At 44.3% G+C, this 24,902-nt stretch overlaps 1 protein-coding gene across 3 annotated transcripts in view; it reads right to left on the bottom strand.

The window, feature by feature from the left end:
* MAPK8IP3 (mitogen-activated protein kinase 8 interacting protein 3) overlaps positions 1-24,902 on the bottom strand; it is a 192,471-nt gene that overhangs the window by 57,533 nt on the left and 110,036 nt on the right. For 2 of the 3 annotated variants that reach the window (XM_065411505.1, XM_065411507.1), the window contains exons 8-13: positions 19,098-19,216; positions 13,629-13,640; positions 12,158-12,175; positions 9,465-9,522; positions 7,417-7,569; positions 3,408-3,489 (exon numbers count right to left, since the gene is read on the bottom strand). In XM_065411505.1, the coding sequence (XP_065267577.1) occupies positions 3,408-3,489; positions 7,417-7,569; positions 9,465-9,522; positions 12,158-12,175; positions 13,629-13,640; positions 19,098-19,216 (442 nt within the window). The remainder of the gene's footprint in view (positions 1-3,407; positions 3,490-7,416; positions 7,570-9,464; positions 9,523-12,157; positions 12,176-13,628; positions 13,641-19,097; positions 19,217-24,902) is intronic. The other variant, XM_065411506.1, reaches the window with a different exon arrangement.

Raw genomic sequence — 24,902 nt, 5'->3', positions numbered from 1 at the left:
TCTTCGGTGGAGTTTAGCTCTCCAAGATTTTGATTTTGAAATACAACACATTTCGGGAGCTTCTAACAAAGTGGCTGATGCACTCTCCCGGGAAAGTTTCCCAGAGTTAACTGGTTAACAATTGTTTTTGGAATGAAACATATTGTTAGTTTTTATATAATCAGTAGTATGTCTAAAGGTACGTGTGTCTTATTAACTCTGTTTTCTCCTAGAGCTCCAGGAAAGAAATCACAGCCAGTGTGGAACCAAACGTCCAACACCATCTGTGATTTGGGGGGCGTGTCATAACTATAAAAGGAAGGGTAACAGCTCTCTGTGTACAGTACTAAAATCCCTCCTGGTCAGAGACTCCAAAATCCTTTTACCTGTAAAGGGTTAAGAAGCTCGGGTAACCTGGCTGACACCTGACCCAGAGGACCAATAAGGGGACAAGATACTTTCAAATCTTGGGGGGGGGAAAGGTTTTTGTGTGTGTCCTTTGTTTAAGGGGTTGTTCGCTCTTGGGACTGAGAGGGACCAGACATCAATCCAGGTTCTCCCCATCTTTCTAAACAAGTCTCTCTTATTTCAAAATTGTAAGTAAAAGCCAGGCAAGGCGTCTTAGATTTACTTTGTTTTCTCAGCTTGTAAATGTACCTTTTACTAGAGTGCTTATCTTGTTTGCTATACTTTGAACCTAAGACAGAGGGGATTCCTCTGAGCTCTTTAAGTTTGATTACCCTGTAAAGTTATTTTCCATACTGATTTTGCAGAGATGATTTTTACCTTTTTCTTTAATTAAAAGCCTTCTTTTTAAGAACCTGATTGATTTCTCCTTGTTTTAAGATCCAAAGGGGGTTTGGATCTGTATTCACCAGGAGTTGGTGAAAGGAAGGAGGGGGGAAGGGTCAATCTCTCCTTGTTTAAGATCCAAGCAGTTTGGATCTGTATTCACCAGGGAATTGGTGAAAGGTTTCTCAAGGCTTCCCAGGGAGGGAATCCATCGAGAATGGTGGCAGCGGGACCAGAGCTAAGCTGGTAGATAAGCTTAGCAGTTTTCATGCAGGCCCCTACATTTGTACCCTAAAGTTCAAAGTAGGGATACAGCCTTGACAGCTCCCTTGTAAAGTCGCTGCTCTTCCACAGAATCTTACAAGCAGTGGACAGAGCAGGCAGCCAAACGACGTTATAAGGGAGCATTGCACAACTTTAAACAAGCATGTTCCCTAATGGAGCAGCGACGTAACTTTGAAACAACGTTAAGCGGGAGGACGTAAAGTGAGGAGTTACTGTACTCTAAGGGTAATGCTAGGCAAAGGTCTCCGGCTCCAGCTTCAGCTTGCTGGGCGCACATACCTAAATGGAATACACATCTGCATCTACTCAAAGAAGAATCTCAATGTCTCCATTTGTAAAATGGCCAAGGCCCCCGCTCCCTGCCAACAACTTTCCGTCTGATTCCCTGAGGAGGATAACATAAGTAGGCCTTCTTTTAGTAGAGGCAAGTATGGCTGTTGTGGGCTGGTGTATCTGCATATGGACCAGAAAAGGGAAAAAGATCTTACATGCTACACTCCCCTCAGGGGAAGGGAAATGAGAGCAATGCATGATAAGTAGCAAAGACCTCCATGACAGCTGGGGAAAAAGGCTGCCTACAGGAAACCTTAAATATGTTGGAATCATGCTACCAGGAAGCAGCACTGGGTTTTGTCTATAATTGTTGATATCCCCATTTCATCCCAAAAGGCTGATGTAGCTCTTTTGGATGGTGCAGCACTACACCAAAATAGGCTAGTGGAAACTAGCAAGCTAAAGCCCTGCCTTCTTCTCCTTGAAATTCACTCATCTGAGTGGCAGACAGAGGAAGTATGTAACTGAAGAGGAAATTACTATTAAAAAGCTAGTGGGAGTTGCATTTTATTTTATTTTTTTTAAACACAGGACTATTAGCACAGCTCAGCTCAAAAAAGAACCCTTCATCCAGCATTCACAGGAGTGATTTGCAAACTTGCCATGAACTCAAAGCTTTCAATAGGCTAAATTCATCTCTGGTGTAACTCCAGTTAAGTCAATGGAATTACACTAGTGATTAATTTGGCCCAATACTTTTCAGCCAATAAGAGCAGAATGTCTTTTCTGTGTGCTAGCGTGGAGAGAGGAGGTGTATCAGATTTCCTGTCACATAGGAGGTGATATTTCCAGGTGGTATTTCTATCATTCCCTAGTTTGTCTGGTTTTTGGCTACAGCTGGGCTAGGTTGAAAAACTGGAAATTCTTAACCTTAGCAAAAAACACCCAAAGAAATGACCACAGAACCATTGGACTGGACAGAATGGAGTAGATCGCTGGTCCCCCTCCTCTGGCATCCTGCATCTGGCAGTGGCCAATGCTAGATAGTTCAAAAAAATTATGAAAAAAAGGAGTGTAAAAAAAGTTTTCTGTCTCAAAACTGGGAGACTGTAAAGCCATTAGGTTAAAATGGTTATTGCTATGGAACTGGCTAGAGTTTTCAGATCAGTGCAAGAGACACTGCATAAAATCCTTTCAGGCTACAACATAACTAACATCATCAGACAAGCTCATCTGTGTAAGCAATATGATAATGGACTCCAGCACAGATTGTCCAGTTAAACTGATTGCAATTTGAATAAAGAGGAAAATTAGATGCTATGGGAGGAACACACTGAAGAGGACATTATTCTAGCAATGCTGAACAGAGTACTGATATACTCTGAAACCACCTCTTTGAACAGCAGGCACCCTGAGGACACGATGAGCTTAGTCACTGAGAAGCGATTCTCCCTGCCAGCCTATGATTTGACATAAACAGGCATATACAGAGGAAATCACATGCTGGACCCAGTTGCTGGCAATGTTCATAGAATCATAGAATATCAGGGTTGGAAGGGACCTCAGGAGGTCATCTAGTCCAACCCCCTGCTCAAAGCAGGACCAATTCCCAACTAAATCATCCCAGCCAGGGCTTTGTCAAGCCTGACCTTAAAAACCTCTAAGGAAGGAGATTCCACCACCTCCCTAGGTAACCCATTCCAGTGCTTCACCACCCTCCGGGGGGAGGGATAGCTCAGTGGTTTGAGCATTGGCCTGCTAAACCCAGGGTTGTGAGTTCAATCCTTGAGGAGGCCACTTAGGGATCTGAGGCAAAATCAGTACTTGGTCCTGCTAGTGAAGGCAGGGGGCTGGACTCAATGAGCTTTCAGGGTCCCTTCCAGTTCTAGGAGATAGGATATCTCCATTTAAAAAAAATTTTCAGCAGTAACAACCTTGGGTTGGCCAGCTTTGCCCTCACCATCAACAAGGGCAGAGCGATCTGTAGCTCAGTGACTTTGAGCTAAAATTCAGATAAAGTAATACAGAACAAGAATATTAACCCCTTCCCCCACAGGCATTTTAATAATGTAATATACCAATTCTGTACAGAGATAGCTGCTTACATCCTCCACCTCTTCTTTGGGTTCTCGTCGGGCAACGATCACTTCAGATTTCACTCTAGAAAACAAGAAGAAATCAAACAAACCAGAAAGTAATATGTTGGCAGCTGTTGCTGGACAGATTCTAAGTCACCCTTTGGAGAACTATACATAAAAGAGTATGAAAGTATAGAATATATTTACCAAGCCTCTTTCCCACTGTGACCTGTACAAACAAGCCACCATGGGCCTGATTCTGACAGTCTTACTCATGCTAAGTAGTACCTTACTCTGTGAATAGTTTCACTGAAATCAATGGGTCTACTTGCGGAGCAAGGGACCTTTTGACTTCTGCAGGATCCATTCCTGCTTCCTCCTAAGATATGTATAAGTTATGACCAGGAGTGTCATGTGTGATGTTTGTGCAACTGGGCATTACTCCAATGCACTTTGTGAACATCTCACACCAATTGTAATATACTTACCTCAAAGGGACACTGTCCAGTAGTTTAGACATAACATTTAGGATTTGGTTTTAAAGGGGTTTTATAAAACATCATATGAATAGCAATGTTTTCATTTTTTATTTCAATGATAAATCATTTAAAAAGAAACATTCCTCTGCTGGGTTTGCAACCCCAACACTGAAGTGCTGGGCCAAAGTGAAACTGACCAAAAGAAGTATGAAACTAACTAGTCCAATGTCATTGCACAAGCCAATTGACGTGAAAAAAAGCAAAAATCCAGTATAAATAGCAAAGAATACATCAGATTTTTTTAAAGTACTGAAGTTTAGGTAACCTAAAGGATTCCTAGTAAGACATGGTAACAAGTTTATTTAACCTTACAGTATCCCTTTAAAACAATGTACTCTCCACAAGATATAAGCATAAGCAAGTCTACATTCTGTATTTGGTAACCAATTCCCATCTGAGAGAAGCAATGAGGTCTGCAGTATGCCCTGAGAAATCACAATACAATTGGGATTTACCTAATCAGCCACTGTGCAACCATTAAATAGGAAACATAGCCCAATATACAGCCCCAGGGTTTTTCTTAAAAGAAAACTTCCCTCTTGATATTCATAGCAAATAACTTTGGATGAAGTTAACATGATTATCCCATATTAGTAATACTGGCAGTGCACTGATATGGCAGTAAAGTAGGGCTACTATAATTTCAGGCTACTGAGAGTACGTTCCTATCTCTAAGGGTACCAGTGACTTTTTTCTCAGTGAGATTCATTTCTCTGCAACCTCTGATGTTCCCAGGGCCCTGATGTAACTTTCAGTCCACAGGCTCCAAGATTTCAGTCATTCCTGAGCTATAATAGCGGACCAGTCAATTTCCATTCCACAGAGAAACAGTTTATATACAAACGTGAACTGTTCTTAACCAGGAAAAATATATTGGACTGTTGATAAAAAATTCACTGCCCAACAGAACACCAACAAATGTTTAACCGATCATACCATGTTCCTGGCCTTCCCATTTTAAACAGAGGGTGCCTTGACGCAGTGAAAAAGATTTTAATACACAAGATCATTCCACTACAACAATAGTGGGGGAAGGAAGACTGAAAAGATTTTAATAAAATGTTTAATGTATTTTTAGGAGAGCTTTAGTTTAAAGTATCTATAAGCCCTACAGTGAAGTTTATGTCTACTTGAATTACATGACACCTTACTCAAAGAAGACAATGGTTCCTTTTTGAATTTCAGTCATCTTGGACAATAAAAAGAAACTAGTCTGTATCGTTTTTGTTACTAATCTGGTTCTCGTACTTAGACTGGCGGGGAAAAAAGGAGGTGCTCTTTCAGGCTCTGCCCACAAAATAAGCTCCACTCAAAATGAGATGCCATTCACAGTAGATTGTGCAGATGTTCAAAATATGAACGTGCAGCTCTGAGCTCCATTGGACTCCTTGTGCTTGACTCCCCTCAGAGGGGTTGCAGTATGATGATAGGCTCTGCTAGGTTCCCGGGGGTTGGCTCCCACTTGATTAGGGGGAAATAATAAATGGTGGTATCTCCCAAATGCCACCCACTTATGGCACCAAAATGAGATGTCACTCTCAGTCAACTGTGCAGATCTGTGACTCTCCACCTCATTCTGAGCAGGAGGGAGTAAATAGTTAACAATATTGACATTTAAATATCATTACTCGGCATCTGAGATAACCCTCTAATGAAATGAATGGGGCAGTTCAGCCCTCTGAGAGCTATTGTTCCAGACTCTTGGCATTCTCATATAGACATCTCTGCTGTGGTTGCATTCTGGTCACATTTCTGAAGTTTTCTTCTGAACCATAACTGCTAGAGATTCTTTGAAAGTGAAAGCTGAGATTCTGGAGAACAAGACAGCAGCTTCAAAAAGGTGCTGCACAACATAAGGGCATGTGCCAGTTGTGTCCAAGCCCTGGAATAACTAGTTTTAATCACTGCTGGGAAATGTTAAAATCTAACAAAAAAAGTTCTCATGCAACTAAAAAAAAAAAATGAATAAATTTTTTTTTTACTTAAAAAGGAAGAAAATCAATTTTCATATCTAAGCCAGGAGGTACCCTGGAATTCCAATCATAAATTCCACGAGGGAAAAGATTTAAGCTGACAGCAGAGGTGTATGAATTAGCTAGGGTTTTTTTGTGGCCTTTCATAGAATCATAGAATATCAGGGTTGGAAGGGACCTCAGGAGGTCATCTAGTCCAACCCCCTGCTCAAAGCAGGACCAATCCCCAACTAAATCATCCCAGACAGGGCTTTGTCAAGCCTGACCTTAAAAACCTCTAAGGAAGGAGATTCCACCACCTCACTAGGTAAATCATTCCAGTGCTTCACCACCCTCCTAGTGAAAAAGTTTTTCCTAATATCCAACCTAAACCTCCCCCACTGCAACTTGAGACCATTGCTCCTTGTTCTGTCATCTGCTACCACTGAGAACAGTCTAGATCCATCCTCTTTGGAACCCCCTTTCAGGTAGTTGAAAGCAGCTATCAAATCCCCCCTCACTCTTCTCTTCTGCAGACTAAACAACCCCAGTTCCCTCAGCCTCTCCTCATAAGTCATGTGCCCCAGCCCCCTAATCATTTTTGTTGCCCTCCACTGGAATCTTTCCAATTTTTCCACATCTTTCTTGTAGTGTGGGGCCCAAACTTGGACACAGTACTCCAGATGAGGCCTCACCAATGTTGAATAGAGGGGAATGATCACGTCCCTCAATCTGCTGGCAAGCTCCTACTTATACAGCCCAAAATGACGTTAGCCTTCTTGGCAACAAGGGCACAATGTTGACTCATATCCAGCTTCTCGTCCACTGTAACCCCTAGGTCCTTTTCTGCAGAACTGCTGCCTAGCCATTCGGTCCCTAGTCTGTAGCAGTGCATGGGATTCTTCCGTCCTAAGTGCAGGACTCTGCACTTGTCCTTGTTGAACCTCATCAGATTTCTTTTGGCCCAATCCTCTAATTTGTCTAGGTCCCTCTGTAGCCTATCCCTACCCTCCAGCGTATCTACCACTCCTCACAGTTTAGTGTCATCTGCAAACTTGCTGAGGATGCAGTCCACACCATCCTCCAGATCATTAATGAAGATATTGAACAAAACTGGCCCCAGGACCGACCTTTGGGGCACTCCGCTTGATACCGGCTGCCAACTAGATATGGAGCCATTGATCACTACCCGTTGAGCCCAACAATCTAGCCAGCTTTCTATCCATTTTATAGTCCATTCATCCAGCCCATACTACTTTAACTTGCCGGCAAGAATACTGTGGGAGACTGTATCAAAAGCTTTGCTAAAGTCAAGGAATAACACGTCCACTGCTTTCCCCTCATCCACAGAGCCAGTTATCTCGTCATAGAAGGCAATTAGGTTAGTCAGGCATGACTTGCCCTTGGTGAATCCATCCTGACTGCTCCTGATCACTTTCCTCTCCTCTAAGTGCTTCAGAATTCTTTCCACCAATCAAATATCAGGAAGCTGTTTGGGGCAGTGGGTGCAGCACTCACCTTTTAAGCTCCTCCTCCAGTTCCTTGACTCTGTTCTCCATCTTGGCTTTGGCCTGCTTTGTTGCTTCAAGCTCTCCCTTCAGCACCTCCTGCTCCCCAGATAGCTGGTCCACCTTAGCAATCAAATCATTCTTCACAACATTCAAAGCATTTCTTTAAGGCAGGGAAAGGAACAGTAAAGAGAGATGCACTGAGAACAGAAACTGCCTCCTACAGGCAGCTGAGAAAAAAAAATCACACATGCCACAAAAGCATTCAATGTAGCGGGAACTCACAGAAAAGTGGTGGGGTTGGTGGGAGGGAGTAGATAGGAACACACGAATTGCCAGACTGCATCAGACTATCTAGTCTGGAATCCTGTCTCGATTGGCCAGCACCAGTTGCTTCAGGGGAACATGTGAGCACACCACAAAAGGCAGACATAGTGTAATCTGCCCCCCATGTTAGGTCGCATCTTGATCACTAATAAAGTTTGGCTTAAGCTCCACAGCATGAGGTTTAATATCCTTTCTATTATTTTTTGTTATCATTCAGCTGTGGATATTCTTGATAGCCATCACATCCCTTTTTTGAATATTGTTACGTTTTTAGCCTCAACAATTTTAATGTGGCAATGAGTTCCACAGTCTAATTGTGTGTTGTTTAAAAAAGTATTTCCTTTTATTGGCTCCCAATTTTCCTCCTTTCAGTTTCTTTGACTGTCTTTGTTCTGGTATTATGAGACAGAAAGAACAGAAGTTTCTAATCTACCTTCTTGATAGCATTCATGACTTTATATATTTTTATCATGTCCCCTCTAATTTGTCTCCTTTTAAGGTAACAATCCCAATATTTTCAATCTCTCTTTATATGAGAGATTTTCCAGGCTCTTTGTCATTCCCAATCCCCTTCTCTGAACCCCCTTTAATCCTGTAATATTCATTTTGAGATGGGATGACCAGTACAGCACACAATAGTCTATATAAGGATGTCCCACCAACTTATGTAATGGCATTATATTTTTTCTGTATTATTCTACAGCCCATTTCTTATTCATTCTAACATTTGGTTAGCTTTTCTGACTACAGCTGCACACTGAGCAGAAGTCGTCATTGACCAGTCTACAATGATGGCCAAGTCCCCTTCTTGTGTTGATACAATTAATTTAGAACTCTGACAGGTATGTGAATAACTTAAATTTTTCCCTCCAATGCATGTTACTTTGCATTTATCAACCCTGAATTTGTTTGTCATCATACTGCCCATTCACCTAGCTTGTTCACGTCTCTTTGAAATTCCTCACAGTCCTCTCTGGTCCGACTAACCTAAACATCTGCAAAATTTGCTATCTCACTACTCATCCCCATTTCCAGATCACATGTACTATATACTATATACATATACTAAACAACAAAGAACATAGTATGGAACCCTGAGGTACCCAGGTATTAACTTTTTGCCATGATAATATCCTACTATTTGTTTCCTGTCTTCTAGCCAGTTTTTGATCCATGACAATACTTTGCCTCTTACCCCATGATGACTTAACTTTTTTAGTAGCCTGCTGTGCAGGACCTTGTTGGCAGGCTTTTTGAAGTCTAAATAAATTATTTCAACTAGTTCTCTTTTATCTACCACTTTGCTGATATGTTCAAAGAATTCTAAGACATTTGTGAGTCGTGATTTTCCTTTGCAGAAGGCAAATATTGCAGTGAAGAGTTCAGAACATTATAATTTCCTAACGGTCACCTGTGCCCATTCTGGACTGCTCCAGCTGCCAATGAAGTTAATGAAAAGCCTGCCATTGACTTCAAGAGGGGTATGGCCCTACAAGCATATGTGTGGAATGTTCAGTCAAGTGACTGTACAAAAGAAATATGCATAGGAAAGCCCCTCAAACATGGCTTGAGGAAGAGGAACTCCAAGGAGCCAAAACCATCAAAGAAAGGTTGCCAAACCAGAAGCCAACATGTCTCGATGAGGCAGGAGTTCTGATGCAGATCTATTCCAAGATGACAGGAAGCATATAAAAATAGATAAGCAGCTCAGAACATGCAACGATTTCTTACTTGGTCTCCAGAAGTTGCGAGTTCTCCAACAGCAGATTCCCCACTTCTTTGCCCATTCCTGAAAAAAGAGGCCCGGAAGTTTTGATCTGCACCTCCAGAAAGACAGAGCCTTATTCTGGGCTAATTGACTCATGCTTAGGAAGAGAAATAGCTTTTGCTAGGCAGCCTTACAGCTGTGTGTCCTGCTGCAGAGTGCCTCCTGCTGAAATAATACGTAACAGCAGCAAATGTGTCCGTGTGTCTTTTCTGTAAAGAATACAATTTTTTTTTACCACTTACCTAAATACACACAAGCTTCCTTGAGGGGATGGGCCAAGGAGATGGTTGCACTAAAGCTGGTTAGGAGAAGCTGGGTCTAAGACTCCCACTCCAACCCTGACATACTACAACTGCTCCTTATAGTGACTGCTATGGAGGGAAGCTAGGAGTTCAGGGGTTCTTAGTGTCCACAGATTTATAGCAATGCAGAGTGTTGTCCAATTTACAACCCATCAGCGGGTGTCACAAGATTTTTGCTTTTCTTAGTATAGAAGCCAAATCCCCAGTCCTTAAATATACCCATTTTCAGAATTCTTGTAGCCAGCTCCATGCACATGAAGGCTCCATGGCACCATCCTTGTCCTACTACTGCAATCTTAGCAGGGTTTTACATAGGGTGCCCTCTTGTTTCTTTAGTTTTATTTAGGCATCTCTAAAGATATTAAGATTAATTCAGAGCCACAATACTGCAGGCCCTAATCGTAAAAGGTGTGCCGCTGTGGCACAAATGCAGCTGACACACAGGGCTAGGAGGTTGCACTTTTGCATGCACATTTTTAAAGATCTGAGCCTAAGAGCGAGGGCTGAGTTCATTACTTTTAAGTGAAGCTGAAAGGGGACCGACCCATCCAGGACAGTTTCCTGCTCAAATGGACTCTTTGGGTTACAGCTATAGAGACAGTCCCCTCCCTAATGAGGGCCAAAGACAATTCTAGGGGGTAGAAGCATAAAGACAACCCCTCTCCCCTCATGACATGACACTGATGCTTAGATAGCATTCTCTCACTACAGATGATGAAGTACAAAGAGCTCACACAACTGCCATGGTTTGCGTGGAAGTTGTCCATCATATTACCTTGCTGTACAAAAATTCCTTCTTTTATAACAGATATAGAAATTATTCAAGGTGTAAACTCACTTTTACAGGAAAATAATAAATGACTCACACTTGAAGTAAATGGAAGTTAGAGAAACAACACTTCGACACACAGATCCTCTTCCCACAATTAGATGGGATGGGTTAATGATGGCAAAAGCAAATTCCCAGCCAGGATGGACAAGAAGCAGCATTTTAAAAAGTAAAATTTAAAAAATACTGAATAGACAGGAAATGAATCACTTTGATGTTTCAGGCTACGTGTTCTCAGGGTGCTGGGGGTGGGGAACACTACAAACACCTCAGAAGTGGGAGACAAAAACTCCAAGTTGGGTGTTAACCTACTAAAAATGTATTTCTGTTGTGGGGGAAGAGGAATGAGAAATGCCCCCTTTCTTTCCTCCTACAGAAGATCACATATGTGGTATGGAGCTATCCGCTAAGCTCAGCGATTATGGGCATGGGACTCTGGTTATAAAGTGACTAGGGATGTAAAAGTTTAACCGGTTAACCAATAAGCATCAGTCTTATTGATTTCAGTTAACAATTAAACTCCCCTGCCGCCCTGTGCCTGGGAGCGAGGAGGCAGTAGAGCCCCGCGCACCAGCCAGCAGCGGAGTCCTGGGCATAGCGGGGCAGAACTCCTTAATGGCTAACTGTTTAACCGATAGAATTTTAATAGGTTAAACAGTTACTATTTTTAAACTCTACTTACATCCCTAAAAGTGACATTCCCACCCCCTCCTACTGGCTTTTAGCAATAAACTAAATTAAATGTATATCTAATAGCATTTTCAGAAATGGCATAATGATGTTCCAGAAGCAGAAGGGAGGAATGGGTAATGGGAGTTCATGTGTAGGACCTTCTTTGGATTACTCCTTTCTGCATTTTGATTCCCTTGCTACTTATTGGGTACTGGTGCATCTCCAGTACAGAAAGGAGCTGTGATGGAGAGGATCAGCCAATCACCCCAGAACTAGAAGCTCCACACTGTCCAAGCCACAGATATCTTCCCAAAAACGGCACAGTGGAAACTACAGGACACCTTACCCCAGGAATGGTACAGAGGGCTATTTATAGAAATAGAGGACAGGAGACAATCTTCCCCAGAGCAGCAGCATGGTATTCCAAGACAACCTGATCTTAGTGCACAGAGTGGGGAAACTCTGAGAAGTTAGCAGAGGGACAACCCAATCTATATGAAGAGAACTCTGGGGTGGAATTAAAAGGAGATCTTTTCATGTACCCCTGCATGCAACCAAAGTGAGGAAAAACCTGGGAAGAGAGAGACATATTTTACAGAGTCATCCCATACTATAGATCTTCCATATCCAGACAGACAGTCACAGTCTGAAGCATCAAAGTGGATGATCAACTACATCCAGAAACAAAAGAGAAGCCCAAATCCACAGAAACTGAGCTATTGTCTCCTGTGTCTAAGAGATGACACCACCACCACAAAAAACAAAACCAAGAGAACTCAAGAAGCATGAAGAGATGTTGGGTGGACAAAAGGAGTTAAGAAAAAACATATTTTAAAAATGGCCTTCGCCTTACCAAAGAAATCATCCCGCACTATGAGAGCCATTCCATACGAGAAGGGGAAACAGAAAGAGATGGGGACAAAGGGAGAGGGGAGAAAGAAAGGAAGAGAAAAAAGCAGCCATTAAGTACCAATCTGTAAACAGCAAATAGAGCAGCTCATCAGTGTGTATGAATATGTGTGCGTGGCACATACTATGACGTGTGTGATACAGTGATACATACTCATGTATGTGTGCATGGTGTACATTGTGATGCTCAGTAGGGGCAAGTCTATATCCTGCTCACTAGAGCTTGGCCTAACAGGGATTTAAAGCCTGAGATATCAGAATATGCTCCACAGGATTTCCTGTTCCATTTCCATCTTAATCATCTCCCACCCACACAACAAAGGTAACTAACCAGACAGCATGGACAGGGCATGGGAAAGACAGCGGGAGAGGGAAATTAAAATGGGGGGAAATCATAGTTTATATCCAGGGTGCCCTTCCTCTCTTTACATAGGGTCAAGCCCATTTCTCCTTATACAGGAACATTCCACATGCCCACTCACTTCAGTGGGGCTTTTCCCAGGGAAATATCTTAGGCTTTGGTCTTTCATGGGAGAATGATAAAGAAAATCCAGACCAAAAGAAAGGAAGATGCATGCTGCTTTCCCTTTCCTTGGCAAAGCTCTCTCAGTGCTCTGTAGGCCCAACCCTGAGAGGCACTGGCTTTCTCAACTCCCAGGGAGTCAATGGGACATGAAGTCACTCAGCACGTCTGCACTGCCCCCAAAGACATTTGTATCTGCACGTCAACTGCCTTGGATAGGCAATAAAGGCCCAATCCAACTTGGGAACTGGATCAGGCCCTAAGTGCACTGTAAGAGAAGGAGCAAATTCTCCAAATGTAGGGCTCCCAGGGACTTCTTCTGATGGCAGAATGTGGCCCTAAAGCAGTGAGTTTCCTTTACAAAAACAGCGTAATAGGAAGGCACAGAGACAGCATCTGCAAAATGTTTAACCAGGAGGACAAGGCTTCAACAAAGAGCAGAAGTTTTGCCACTTTCAAGTCCATCTCAATCTTTATTCATTTGGAGTAAGGAGAAGAACCTAAGCTAGATTTCTGTGCCCACCTGGATTGGGCTTGGGGTACAGCTCCTGCCCTGACAAAAAGGAACTTTCCACCCCAGACTAGAGGGAAAGACATAGTAGGGTTTCCCCATGGTCCTATTAAGAGCGTGGAGCGAACCTACAGAAAGCCACCCAAAAAAAAAAAGGCTTATTAAGACATAGCAGGCATGTGAGCATAAAGCAGAGATGTTCTATTATATCAGGACTTATCAGTGCAAGCCAATCAAACAAGGAAAAGGCAGAACAAAGGCTGCAAAACCAACTGTGATTGGACAGCAGCAGGGGAGTATCATGTGTATACCACATCATTCAATCTAAACTCAACAAGGATAAAGAGAAACAAGGAAACTGAACAGAGGAGAGATACACACCTGAGAACTCCCCTAAGGGCCATGTCCAGCGAAGCACAGAGAGACAGGGGGGAAAAGGAAGTGAAAAAAGGATCAATCAGTGACTGAAACCAACAAAATCAAAATTTTGTTAAAAAAATTAACAATGATTCAGCCATTTCAATGTCAAAACGCATGAAATAGTAAGGACAGGACCTGCCATGACTGCAGATGGCATGACTCTACATACAGGACATAAAAAAAATCAAGGGAAGGTAACCCACAATGAACTTGGAACCATATGCCTTGGTTGTCAGTTTTGCAGACAAGAATCTGACGAGGCCGTGTCTTCCTATGCTAGATGAACCTTTGTTTTCCTATGATATGTTCTATTTAAAACTGCTGGCCAAAGGCTAGTTCCCACATCCCGCCCCTTCCTCCTCCTCACCTAAGTGAATGATATATTTGTCTTTCCCAACCATATCTCATAGTACCAATGATGTAGTCAAAGGATGCCTTAACCTGCAAATACAGCCATTAGTATTTAAAACAGTCTTTATACCCCAACCCTGGGACTGGCTTTGTTATTTGGCTTCAACTTCTGTGATGAAATAATATATAACTTACCACTAGTATATTAGCTGAATCTCTCTCTTCATCACAAAACCTCTTTTATGAAAAGCAAGGTCGCCAAAGTAAACATGGCCAGGTCACCTAGCAGTGAAAAGAAGGACCCTCCCATAGCCATAAACAGTATCCATTTTGCCCCTCACCCTTCAGTTCCAGATTTTTATGGGCAGTGAAAACTGGAAGGGTGTTTGTGTGTGTGTGAGAGAGACACACATACTGTATCTACAGTAAATACAGTGAGATTATGCAAGTAAAAAATGAACATGCAGGAGTAAATGAGAAAGAATGTTCATAGGGTTGTAGTTGGAAAGAGGGGAATTCAATTAACAATTATTACTAGTAAATAATTGTTTATATTCCACACCACTCTCTCAACTACGTCCTTACATGAACAAATGTATATGAAGCTATAACAAAGCAATGGGAAATCTGGATTTAACCAATGAATTTAGACCATTCTCTCCAAAGCTGCAAAAAAGAGTGCCAAGAAATGATAGTCCAAAGCTAGCTTTGCAAACATCCAGAAAGGCAGACTAAAATCCCTCCAACCAGGAGATAGATATGCTTCCTGAGGATTGTACAAGAATAACTTCTGTAGACATCTATTGTTTAAAAGGCATCACAAATGACATTCTTCAGACATTAAGAATCTTAATCCACCTGGGAAAAATATATTTGGAAGACTTTGCACCCATTTTTGGGTCTCCAAGATGAGAATCAAGGCTAGACTGTCTCATTTACACTGGTGACAGCCTGAAATAACTCCATTGGCTTCCATTGATTTACACGGTGAGAGTTCAGAATCTGGTCCAAAAATAGAAAGAGCGCTTCTTAATTTCTGGATCCTGTTGAGCTCTCTCTCCACTGTTTGTACCATGTCTACTTCATGCAATTTTCTCTGTGATTCTTCAGGCTGTAGTCGGGATGAAGGAAAAAGAAGTGCCCCAGAGATAACAACTTGTCGGAAAAGAGCAGAAAAACCAACAGATTCACTACGATAAAGCCCTAGCTTTTTTTTGGCTAAACTGCAGCTTTATCAAAGATCTTTAGAACTTTGAGTGTGTGAGGGCAGAAGGAACAATAAACTAAATTAGCCTTTTTGTCTGTGAGTTTGAGAAAGCATTTATAGCCAGAGCCTTCTAAAACTTATGATGGATTAAATATAACATTTAAAATCTTCGACCTGCCTCCCTTCCCTCACCCCGTCCTAGCAATGTGTGCTTCATATCATCCAAATCAAAACTTCCCTTAGATTAGGTGACCAGAACCCAACAAAAGGCCTAAATAGATTAACATAATTTCCAGGAAACTGATAGGCCTCACTTCATCCCATTTCCCAGGCTTGTAAGGGAATCCATAAAAGCCTCCCCACCTAGATGGCCAGAGTCATTACAACAGCTTTGAGACTGTAAGCTGTATCCACCCTCAGTGATGAGCCACAGAGGCCTCCTGATGATTGTATGGAGTTCTGTTGCTCTAATCAAAACCAGAAAATTGTCTAGGGCAGAATCACAAAAAAGCTGGTGACTGAAAAATCCTATCCTATGATCCTCAGTAGGACGGCAGGTGAGGGCATGCTTTAATATGTTTCTTGGTGTAACAACTTGGGTATGTAGGATGAAAAATCAGAAGCTTTCAGAGTGATCCTGGAGGTCTTCGAAATTCTTCCTTGGTGACAGGTTCATTTTCCTGGTTGATCTCTAGGAAGGACAAACCTTTCCATAGAAAGAGTAGTCATTCAGGACTGGGAAAACATAAAGCAAGAGTCTTGTTTAGGATGGCACTTCATTTGACATGGTATAAGGTAGGACTTCTTAGAAAAGAGAGGAGTTCTGTGAATATAAACTATTAAGTACTTCCTTTCGCTAATATATTTAAGCCCTAAGGATTTCCTTTTAATTGGGCTCTTAGTGCTTTTATTACAATGGGTTTTGCTTTTGTGGAGCATTTTTAGGTATTTCATCGCCTAGAGTATGTTGCTGCTTCTACAGCATATTTAATAAATGAAGAGTGAAGAGAACAACCCCAGATTCAGTTACTGTGAAGGTTTACTACAAGACCCACTCATAGAAAGAGGAACCTACAAATAACAAGACAGGTGAAGACAGTGCCCACAAACAGTAACACTCCCAATATGGGGTAGACAGCAAAAAATAGTTTGCTTTTAAACATCAAGAAGAGGGCAAAATAGAAGCCTCAGTTCCAAACAGGAGCAAACTGAAGTTTAAAGAAACTCTCTTCTTTCCATCTCAGTGTGCAGCAAGGAGAAAAAGGAAACAGTCTTTTGCATGCATCTGAACAAAGAGGCAGCCCAAGGCACTTACGTTTAGTCTGAAGAAGAAAAGACTGAGAGGGGACATGGCAACAGTTTTCATGTACATAAAATGTTATTACAAAGAGGAGGGAGAAAAATTGTTCTCGTGAACCTCTGAGGATAGGACAAGAAGCAATGGGCTTAAATTGCAGCAAGGGAGGTTTAGGTTGGACATTAGGAAAAACTTCCTGTCAGGGTAGTTAAGCACTGGAATAAATTGACTAGGGAGGTTCTGGAATCTCCGTCACCGGATGTTTTTAAGAACAGGTTAGACCAACACTTGTCAGGAATGGCCTAGTTATTATGTAGTACTGTGTTGAGTGCAGGGGACAGGACTAGATCATCTCTCGTGGTCCCTTCCAGTCCTACACTTCTATGGTTCTATGATTCTATTATTTCAGGTGCCCAATTTGAGAACCTTAGGCCTGATTGTCAGAAGTCCTTAGTGCTTAGAGGTGAAGTAATCTTTGAGTTCATTAATTTGTAGGTGCTTAGCACCACTGAAAAGCAGCTTCAAAGTCTCTCAAGCTGGTCAAACAAAATGTGTGACCACTTGAAACTCTGGGCCTAAGTTTGTCAGAGACTGTGCTGGGCCAGGCCCCTTCAGACTACAGGGTCTGAATCCCAAGGTTCTTGCGAGTGAATTCCAGGTAGACAAGACCCAATGAACTGGGAATGTACTGTTCCAAGTAGTTTTTAAGCTGAGGTTGTCATTCTCCTGAATGACAAACATTTCAGAACCTGATGTTTCCTGACAAGTAGAAAGCAAACAACATCAAGCAGCAGTTGACACGAACAGAGAATATGATTGCTGACAGATTGCCAGACAGTGCTCTTACAGACAGGAAAAGCACAAGGGGAGAAGGATAAAACAGATGGGCAGCAGCTAGATTTTCAGTAGCTATAGCAATCTGACTCTTTTGGGAAGAGAGCAGCCAACAATGTATGCTGAGATGGGTAACCAAAATTCATGCTACAGTAGACAGATGAAGATCTAACATCCATGTACAGTTTCTACTAAAGTCTCCTTCAATCTGAGTGGCAGTGTCAGACCTTATGATGGTTCATAATATCCCTGTCTCTGTCAGTACTCGTGCTTCACGCTTGATCAGACGTATTCTTCCATAAGAGCTGGTAAACACAATTATAATAAATGTCTGCAAAGGTGCTGCCTCCCGTCATATACAAGCCAAGTGCCTCAGTAACAATGAGTTGTTTTCAACTGGGCTCTTCTCCAAAATTATTCATCAGTCCTGCATCAGAATCTAAACAATAAATGCCTTAGGACTCAGGCACTGGCCAGCATTTTTGTGATCTGCTGCTACTGCACAATGCAGCTGTTCTAAATGCTGCAAAGGTACTGCAATAAATAGGCTATAAACAATCACCTATGCAGCAACACACCATTGAGGCCTTAGAGGGTTTAGATACAGGGCTCATAGTCTGTTCTTGTCAAAAGTGATTTAGATATCTTTTTATTTTTTACAGAGATGGTCCATTGCAATTTTGCAACAAGATCACGAACTGACTTGGCTGAATCTACATCCAAAAGTACTTTGGTGAATACTGTATTTTCAGAATCAATGATGAGATAGGCCGTGAGCCTTTGCCATTTCAGCAAGCTCAAGAGACAACCAGCAAGAAAATATATTTACCCTACACACTTAATGCTTTCAAATACATCTCTTGCTTGTACTCGGAGCACAGAAGGCATTCTGTGAGAGCCCTCTTATGTCTCAAGTTACTGGAGAACTCCTCAAATCAAGACATTGAGACTTGAGAGTGATGTACATAACTATAGGCTTTGTCGATCATATCTGCACTGTATTAACTTCTATGGGACTTAATCATGTGCTTAAGGGCTCTCATGAACGGGATCTAGACACCCAAAGTTCTACCCCAGGAAGCACTGGGCTGAGTCTATAACCTGGGATAGCTTCCCTTCTTTGGCTGTTCCAAAGTCCTGGTCAGGAACCTCAGGTGATGTGCCCAGGTTTCAAGACATAATAAGCCCCTTCCAAGATTGCCCTAAAAGGTGTACGGCATTCTTTTTTATACTCTCTACAGCAGAGTAAAACATACAATATAGGCTATAATATTTCTGTATAAAAAGAAATTTTTTTGACGTTTTTATAAAATTATGAAAAGTGATTACTGTCTTGCAGAACAGTGGTCTGTTTTCAAATCTATATCACTCCAAAAAAACCATCACTCCATATTCAATTGCAAGTGTCTGCAAAATTATCTTTGGGTGGTGAAAGGGAAGGAAGCACAAATGTTCTTCCACGGAGTTTGTGCAGGAGAATCACACACAAAAATTAACCTACGCACACAGACAAAGACAGTCCTAACAAAACAAGTCCTAACGCTATTAAAATGACTTTTTGTTAGTTATATTATGATTATTACATATTTCATTGCTAGATTGTCCCAAATTCCATCCCAAATTGTTTTTATTGACAAGGAGCCACAATTCTGAAAGGAAGAAAGAAAATTGGCCATTTCTAAAGCTGTCACTCAGCCCTAACTACAGTGGAGTGAACACAGTTGTTATAAATATCTTTTACCTAGCAGATCTGCTCCTTCATCCACATCCCCGATGACCTCCGACCCCGCTGTGGAAAGTTCATGATACAGAGAGTCTGTGTTGATGCCAAAAGCTTTGTTGACAATCCCCTGTGTTGGGCTGTTGTTGGAGGAAATAAAAAGAAGGAATCTTGTTACTTGGAAAAATTTTAGATAGAAGATTCCTCTCCTGAATTATCGAACAAAGTAGAAATAACAGGAGTACTTGTGGCACCTTAGAGACTAACAAATTTATTAGAGCATAAGCTTTCGTGGGCTACAACCCACTTCTTCGGAACAAAGTAGATCACTGCAATCAAAATACAGATATCTTTCCATTCATTCACTATAGGGCTGAGACCGTGCACTTACTATGTAAGGGATAAATATATCTTACTCCTCATATCAAGGACAAGTATCCTTCAGGTTCCTAATATGAAAGATGTACCTCCAGTGTCCATTAGATCAGCATAGCAGGCCTAGCTCAGATCAACAGATTAATGTGAAACTCCTTTAAAAATCATATTGTTTTATATTTATTATATAAAAACCAGAATGTTTCCTACTAACTGGAGCTCCTAACTCTGATTATTAGTATTCATTTGTTTTACCGTAGATCTTGGAGACCATTCAATCCCACAATTCCATCAGTTCAGATACATGGCAGGCACCCACTACAATGGTGGGGCCAGATAATTATTTAAAAATTGAAAACAACAACAACAACAACGTAATTTCTCCTACAGACTGTGAGGGAGAAATTAGCCTGTAGGGATTTGTTTATTCTTTTAGTGAGCATGTGTGCATGGCTATATATGTGTGAGTGTATGAAGGACTTATTTAGGAAAAGGTAAATCAAAGAGATAAACCTTACATTTAGTATTGGAAACAGCAAGGTCTGGGATCTTTTTTATCCTCAGTTGGGAGCAAGTTCCAGATTCTTGGTCTGATTCCTGTGAAAGTTCCGTTTCCTGCACACATGAGCCTCCTCCTATTTGTTGACAGTTTCATGGCTCCAATGAAACACAGGTGTTGTGGGAGGTCATGATCATTGAGGGAGAGGCAACCTCTCAGGTAACCAGAGCCAATCCCATGGACTGGTTTGAATACTGGAATAAACACCTTGAACTGCATTCTACTGTACTGGGAATCAGTGCAGAAAGTGGAGCAGCTGGATGATATGTTCACAGCTTTCTGCTAAGCAGACAGATGATAATGTTCAGTACCACTGGAACTTATCTCAGGTTTTGTAGCTTCATTCCTAGATATACTACATTTCAGTAATCTAGCCTGGAGGTCGTGAATCCATAGGGCACTGTGGTCAGCTGTGACTCACAAGATGAGGCACACACTGCTGGCCATTTGCAAGTCATGCCTGACCAACCTGATTGCCTTCTATGATGAAATAATTGGCTCTGTGGCTTTGGGGAAAGCGGTGGACATGATATATCTTGATTTTAGCAAAGATTTTGATACGGTCTCCCACAGCATTCGTGCCAGCAAGTTAAAAAAGTATGGATTGGATGAATGGACTATAAGGTGGATAGAAAGCTGGCTAGATCATCAGGCTCAACGGGTAGTGATCAATGGCTCCATATCTAGTTGGCAGCCGGTATCAAGCAGAGTGCCCCAGGGGTGTGTCCTGGGGCCAGTTTTGTTCAACATCTTCATTAATGATCTGGATGATGGGATGGATTGCACCCTCAGCAAGTTTGTGGATGACAATAAGCTGGGGGGAGAGGTAGATACGCTGGAGGGTAGGGATAGGGTCCAGAGTGACCTAGACAAATTGGAGGATTGGGCCAAAATAAATCTGATGAGGTTCAACAAGGACAAGTGCAGAGTCCTGCACTTAGGATGGAAGACTCCTATGCACTGCTAGAGGCTGAGGACCAACTGGCTAAGCAGTTCTGCAGAAAAGGACCTGGGAATTACAGTGGACTCTCATCCAACTTCTCGTCAACAGTGTGCCCTTGTTGCCAAGAAGGCTAACGGCATATTGGGCTGCATTAGTAGGAGCACTGCCAGCAGATAGTGATTATTCCCTTCAATTCGGCACTGGTGAGGCCACATCTGGAGTATTGCATCCAGTTTTGGGCCCCCACTACAGAAAGGATGTCGACAAATTGGAGAGAGTCCAGTGGAGGGCAACAAAAATTATTAGGGGTCTGGGGCACATGATTTACAAGGAGAGGCTGAGGGAACTGGGCTTATATAGTCTGCAGAAAAGAAGAGTGAGGGGGGATTTGATAGCAGCCTTCAACTACCTGAAGGGGGGTTCCAAAGAGGATGGAGCTAGGCTGTTCTCAGTGGTGGCAGATGACAGAAAAGACGGTTACTCACCTTTGTAACTGTTGTTCTTCGAGATGTGTTGCTCATATCTATTCCAATTAGGTGTGCGCGTGCTGCGTGCACAATCATCAGAGAATTTTTACCTTAGCAACACCTGGTGAGTCGGCTGTAGAGCTCCCTGGAGTGGCGCCTTCATGGCGCTGGATATATACCCCAGCCGGCCAGGTGCCCCCTCAGTTTCTTCTTGCCGGCAACTCCGACAGAGGGGAAGGAGGGCGGGTTTGGAATGGATATGAGCAACACATCTCGAAGAACAACAGTGTAGAAGGGTTCGGTTGGGGTCGCCCCTCTCTGGGGTGGCTGGGAGCCAGGCCGCCTCACTACTTAGGTCCCGTGAGTCGGGGAATTAGCCGAGTGAGGCAGGAAACAATCAAGGGCTCAGGCCCTCAGGCAGGGGCTGAGCAAATAGTTCAGTGACAGGCCCGGACCTGGGTCAGGGCGGGCAGCAAGCACCCGGTCGGGAGCTCAGGCCCTCAAGCAGGGGCTGAGCAAATAGTTCCGGAACAAGCCCAGGCCCTGGGTCAGGGCGGGGCGGCAAACAAACAGTCTAGAGCTCAGGCCCCAGGCAGGGGGTGAGCAAATAGTTCAATATCAGGCCCAGGCCCTGGGCCAGGGCGGGGCAACACACAGTCTGGAGCTCAGGCCCTCAGGCAGGGGCTGAGCAAAATAGTTCAGTATCAGGCCCAGGCCCTGGTTCAGGGCGGGACCACACACACAGTCAGGAGCTCAGGCCCTCAGGCAGGGGCTGAGCAAAAGAGTTCAGGAACGAGCCCAGGCCCTGGGTCAGGGCGGGGCAGCAAACAAACTGTCTGGAGCTCAGACCCTCAGGCAGGGCTGAGCCAATAGTTCAATAACAAGCCCAGGATCCTGGTTCTGAGCGTCTGGGAAGAGGGGGAGACTGCCACCCGTGAGTGGCGTGGCAGGGGGGATGCAGGCCCGCCCACTCCACTGCGCAGGGCCGGCTCCAGGCACCAGCTTACCAAGCAGGTGCTTGGGGCAGCCACTTCGGAGAGGGGCGGCACGTCCTGCTGTTCGGCGGCCGGTCCCTCACTCCCGCTCGGAGCGAAGGACCTCCCGCCGAATTGCCACGGCAGATCGCAATCGTGGCTTTTTTTTTTTTTTTGGCTGCTTGGGGCGGCCAAAACCCTGGAGCCGGCCCTGCCACTGCGTCCCAGCCCGGGGCCCTAACAGCGGCAGGCAGCCTGCTGCTGTGTCAGTGGGGATCCTGGCCGCAACACACTGACATCGGCTCTGGGTGTGCCTCAGCCAGACTAGGGTCGGCTGCCCCCGGGCTACTTCCTACCTCTCCCTCTAGCAGTACCTGCGTCTAGTTGGTGTCCTCCACGGAATCAAGCACCATGGGCTCCTCAGGGTACTCGGCGAGCGGTAGGCTTGGCAGCTCCTCTGGGTCGCTTCTCACCGGTAGGCTTAACAGCTTCTCCGGGGTCTGGTCGTCATCAGGCCTTGACTGGTATGGCCAGTCCTCGGGTCGGTCACAGGCTGCAGGAGTCTCCCCAGCGGGAGCTAGGCCCCCAGCGTCTGGCTTCTCCGGCGGCCAGGCAGCTTCTGAGCCCTGGGGTGGGGCTTTTATACTTCCTGTCCTGCGCTTTGACCTTCGGGGGGCGGGCGCAGGCTCCAGTGGCTCCGCCCACTTTGGCATCCGGAGGGGCTCGTCCCTCTCTGGGGTGGCTGGGAGCCAGGCCGCCTCACTACAAACAGTTACAAAGGTGAGTAACCGTCTTTTCTTCGAGTGCTTGCTCATATCGATTCCAATTAGATGACTCCCAAGCCTTACCTAGGCGGTGGGGTCGGAATGAAGTACTGTGGATTGTAGGACTGCTCTACCGAACGCCGCATCGTCTCTGGCCTGCCTAATGATGGCATAGTGCGAGGCAAATGTAAGTACTGACAACCAAGTGGCGGCTCTGCAGATCTCCTGAACTGGTATATGGGCCAGGAATGCTGCCGACGAGGCTTGAGCCCTCGTGGAGTGAACTGTGATAGAAGGGATCGGGACCTCCGCTAAATCATAGCAAGCACGAATACAAGACGTGATCCATGAAGAGATCCGCTGGGAGGACACCAGGAGGCCCTTCATCTGGTCCGCTACCACGACGAAGAGCTGCGTTGTTTTCCGGAAAGACTTTGTACGCTCAATGTAGAAGGCGAGAGCCCTACGAACATCGAGGGAGTGCAGCTGCTGTTCCCGACTACTGGCATGCAGTTTCAGGTAGAAAACCGGGAGGAAGATGTCTTGGTCGATATGAAAAGACGACACCACCTTGGGAAGGAAGGCAGGATGAGGTCGTAGCTGCACCTTGTCCTTATGGAAGATCGTGTAAGGTGGTTCCGAGGTAAGAGCCCTGAGCTCGGAGACACGCCTCGCCGAAGTGATAGCAACGAGGAAAGCTGTCTTCCAAGAGAGGTATAAGAGGGAACATGTGGCCAACGGTTCAAAAGTGGCCCCCGTAAGCCTGGAAAGGAGCAGGTTAAGGTCCCACGTGGGTACTGGCTGTCGAACCTCTGGGTAGAGGCAGTCTAGTCCCTTGAGGAACCTACCAACCATGGGGTTGGCGAAGACAGAACGGCCATTCACTCCCAGGTGGAAGGCTGAGACGGCTGCCAGATGAACTCTGATAGAAGATATCGCCAGGCCCTACCATTTCAGGCTCAGTAGATAGCCCAGGATGAGAGGTACAGACGCTTGGATGGGGGGCGTCTCATGGAGAGAACACCAGCAAGAGAATCACTTCCATTTAGCCATATATGTGGCCCGAGTGGAAGGTTTCCTGCACCAAACGAGAGCAGAGGAGCTCTGAGTGGCTCAGCCATGCAGCATCCACGCCGTGATGTGGAGGGACCGAAGGTCAGGGTGACAGAGGCAGCCGTGATCCTGAGTGATCAGATCTGGAAAGAGGGGCAGCGGGACTGGGGCATCCACGGAGATCTCCAACAGCGTGGTGTACCGATGCTGCCTGGGCCACACCGGGGCGACCAGGATCAGACATGTCTTGTCCCTGCGCACCTTGAGCAAGACCTTGTATACCAGGGGAAACGGCGGGAAGGCGTAAAACAGCCAGCTTGTCCACAGAAGCAGGAAGGCGTCTGTGAGGGAGCCCAGAGAGCGACCTTGAAGGGAACAGAATGCCAGGCATTTCTGATTGCCACGTGAGGCAAACAGATCGACCTGGGGAAACCCCCACTTCAGGAAGATGGTATGGATCACATCTGGGCATATTGACCACTCGTGGGATTGGAAGGATCTGCTGAGGCAGTCCGCCAATGTGTTCTGGACCTCTAGGAGGAAAGATGCCACCAGGTGAATGGAGTGGGCTATGCAGAATTCCCACAGTCGAATGGCCTCCTGACAAAGGGGGGAGGACCGAGGGCCACCTTGTTTGTTGATGTAGAACATGGCCGTGGTATTGTCTGTGAGGACTGCTACACAATGACCA

This window comes from Emys orbicularis, chromosome 10, assembly GCF_028017835.1.
Source record: "Emys orbicularis isolate rEmyOrb1 chromosome 10, rEmyOrb1.hap1, whole genome shotgun sequence".
NCBI classification, from domain to species: Eukaryota; Metazoa; Chordata; order Testudines; family Emydidae; genus Emys; species Emys orbicularis.
This window is presented reverse-complemented; position numbering and strand designations above follow the sequence as displayed.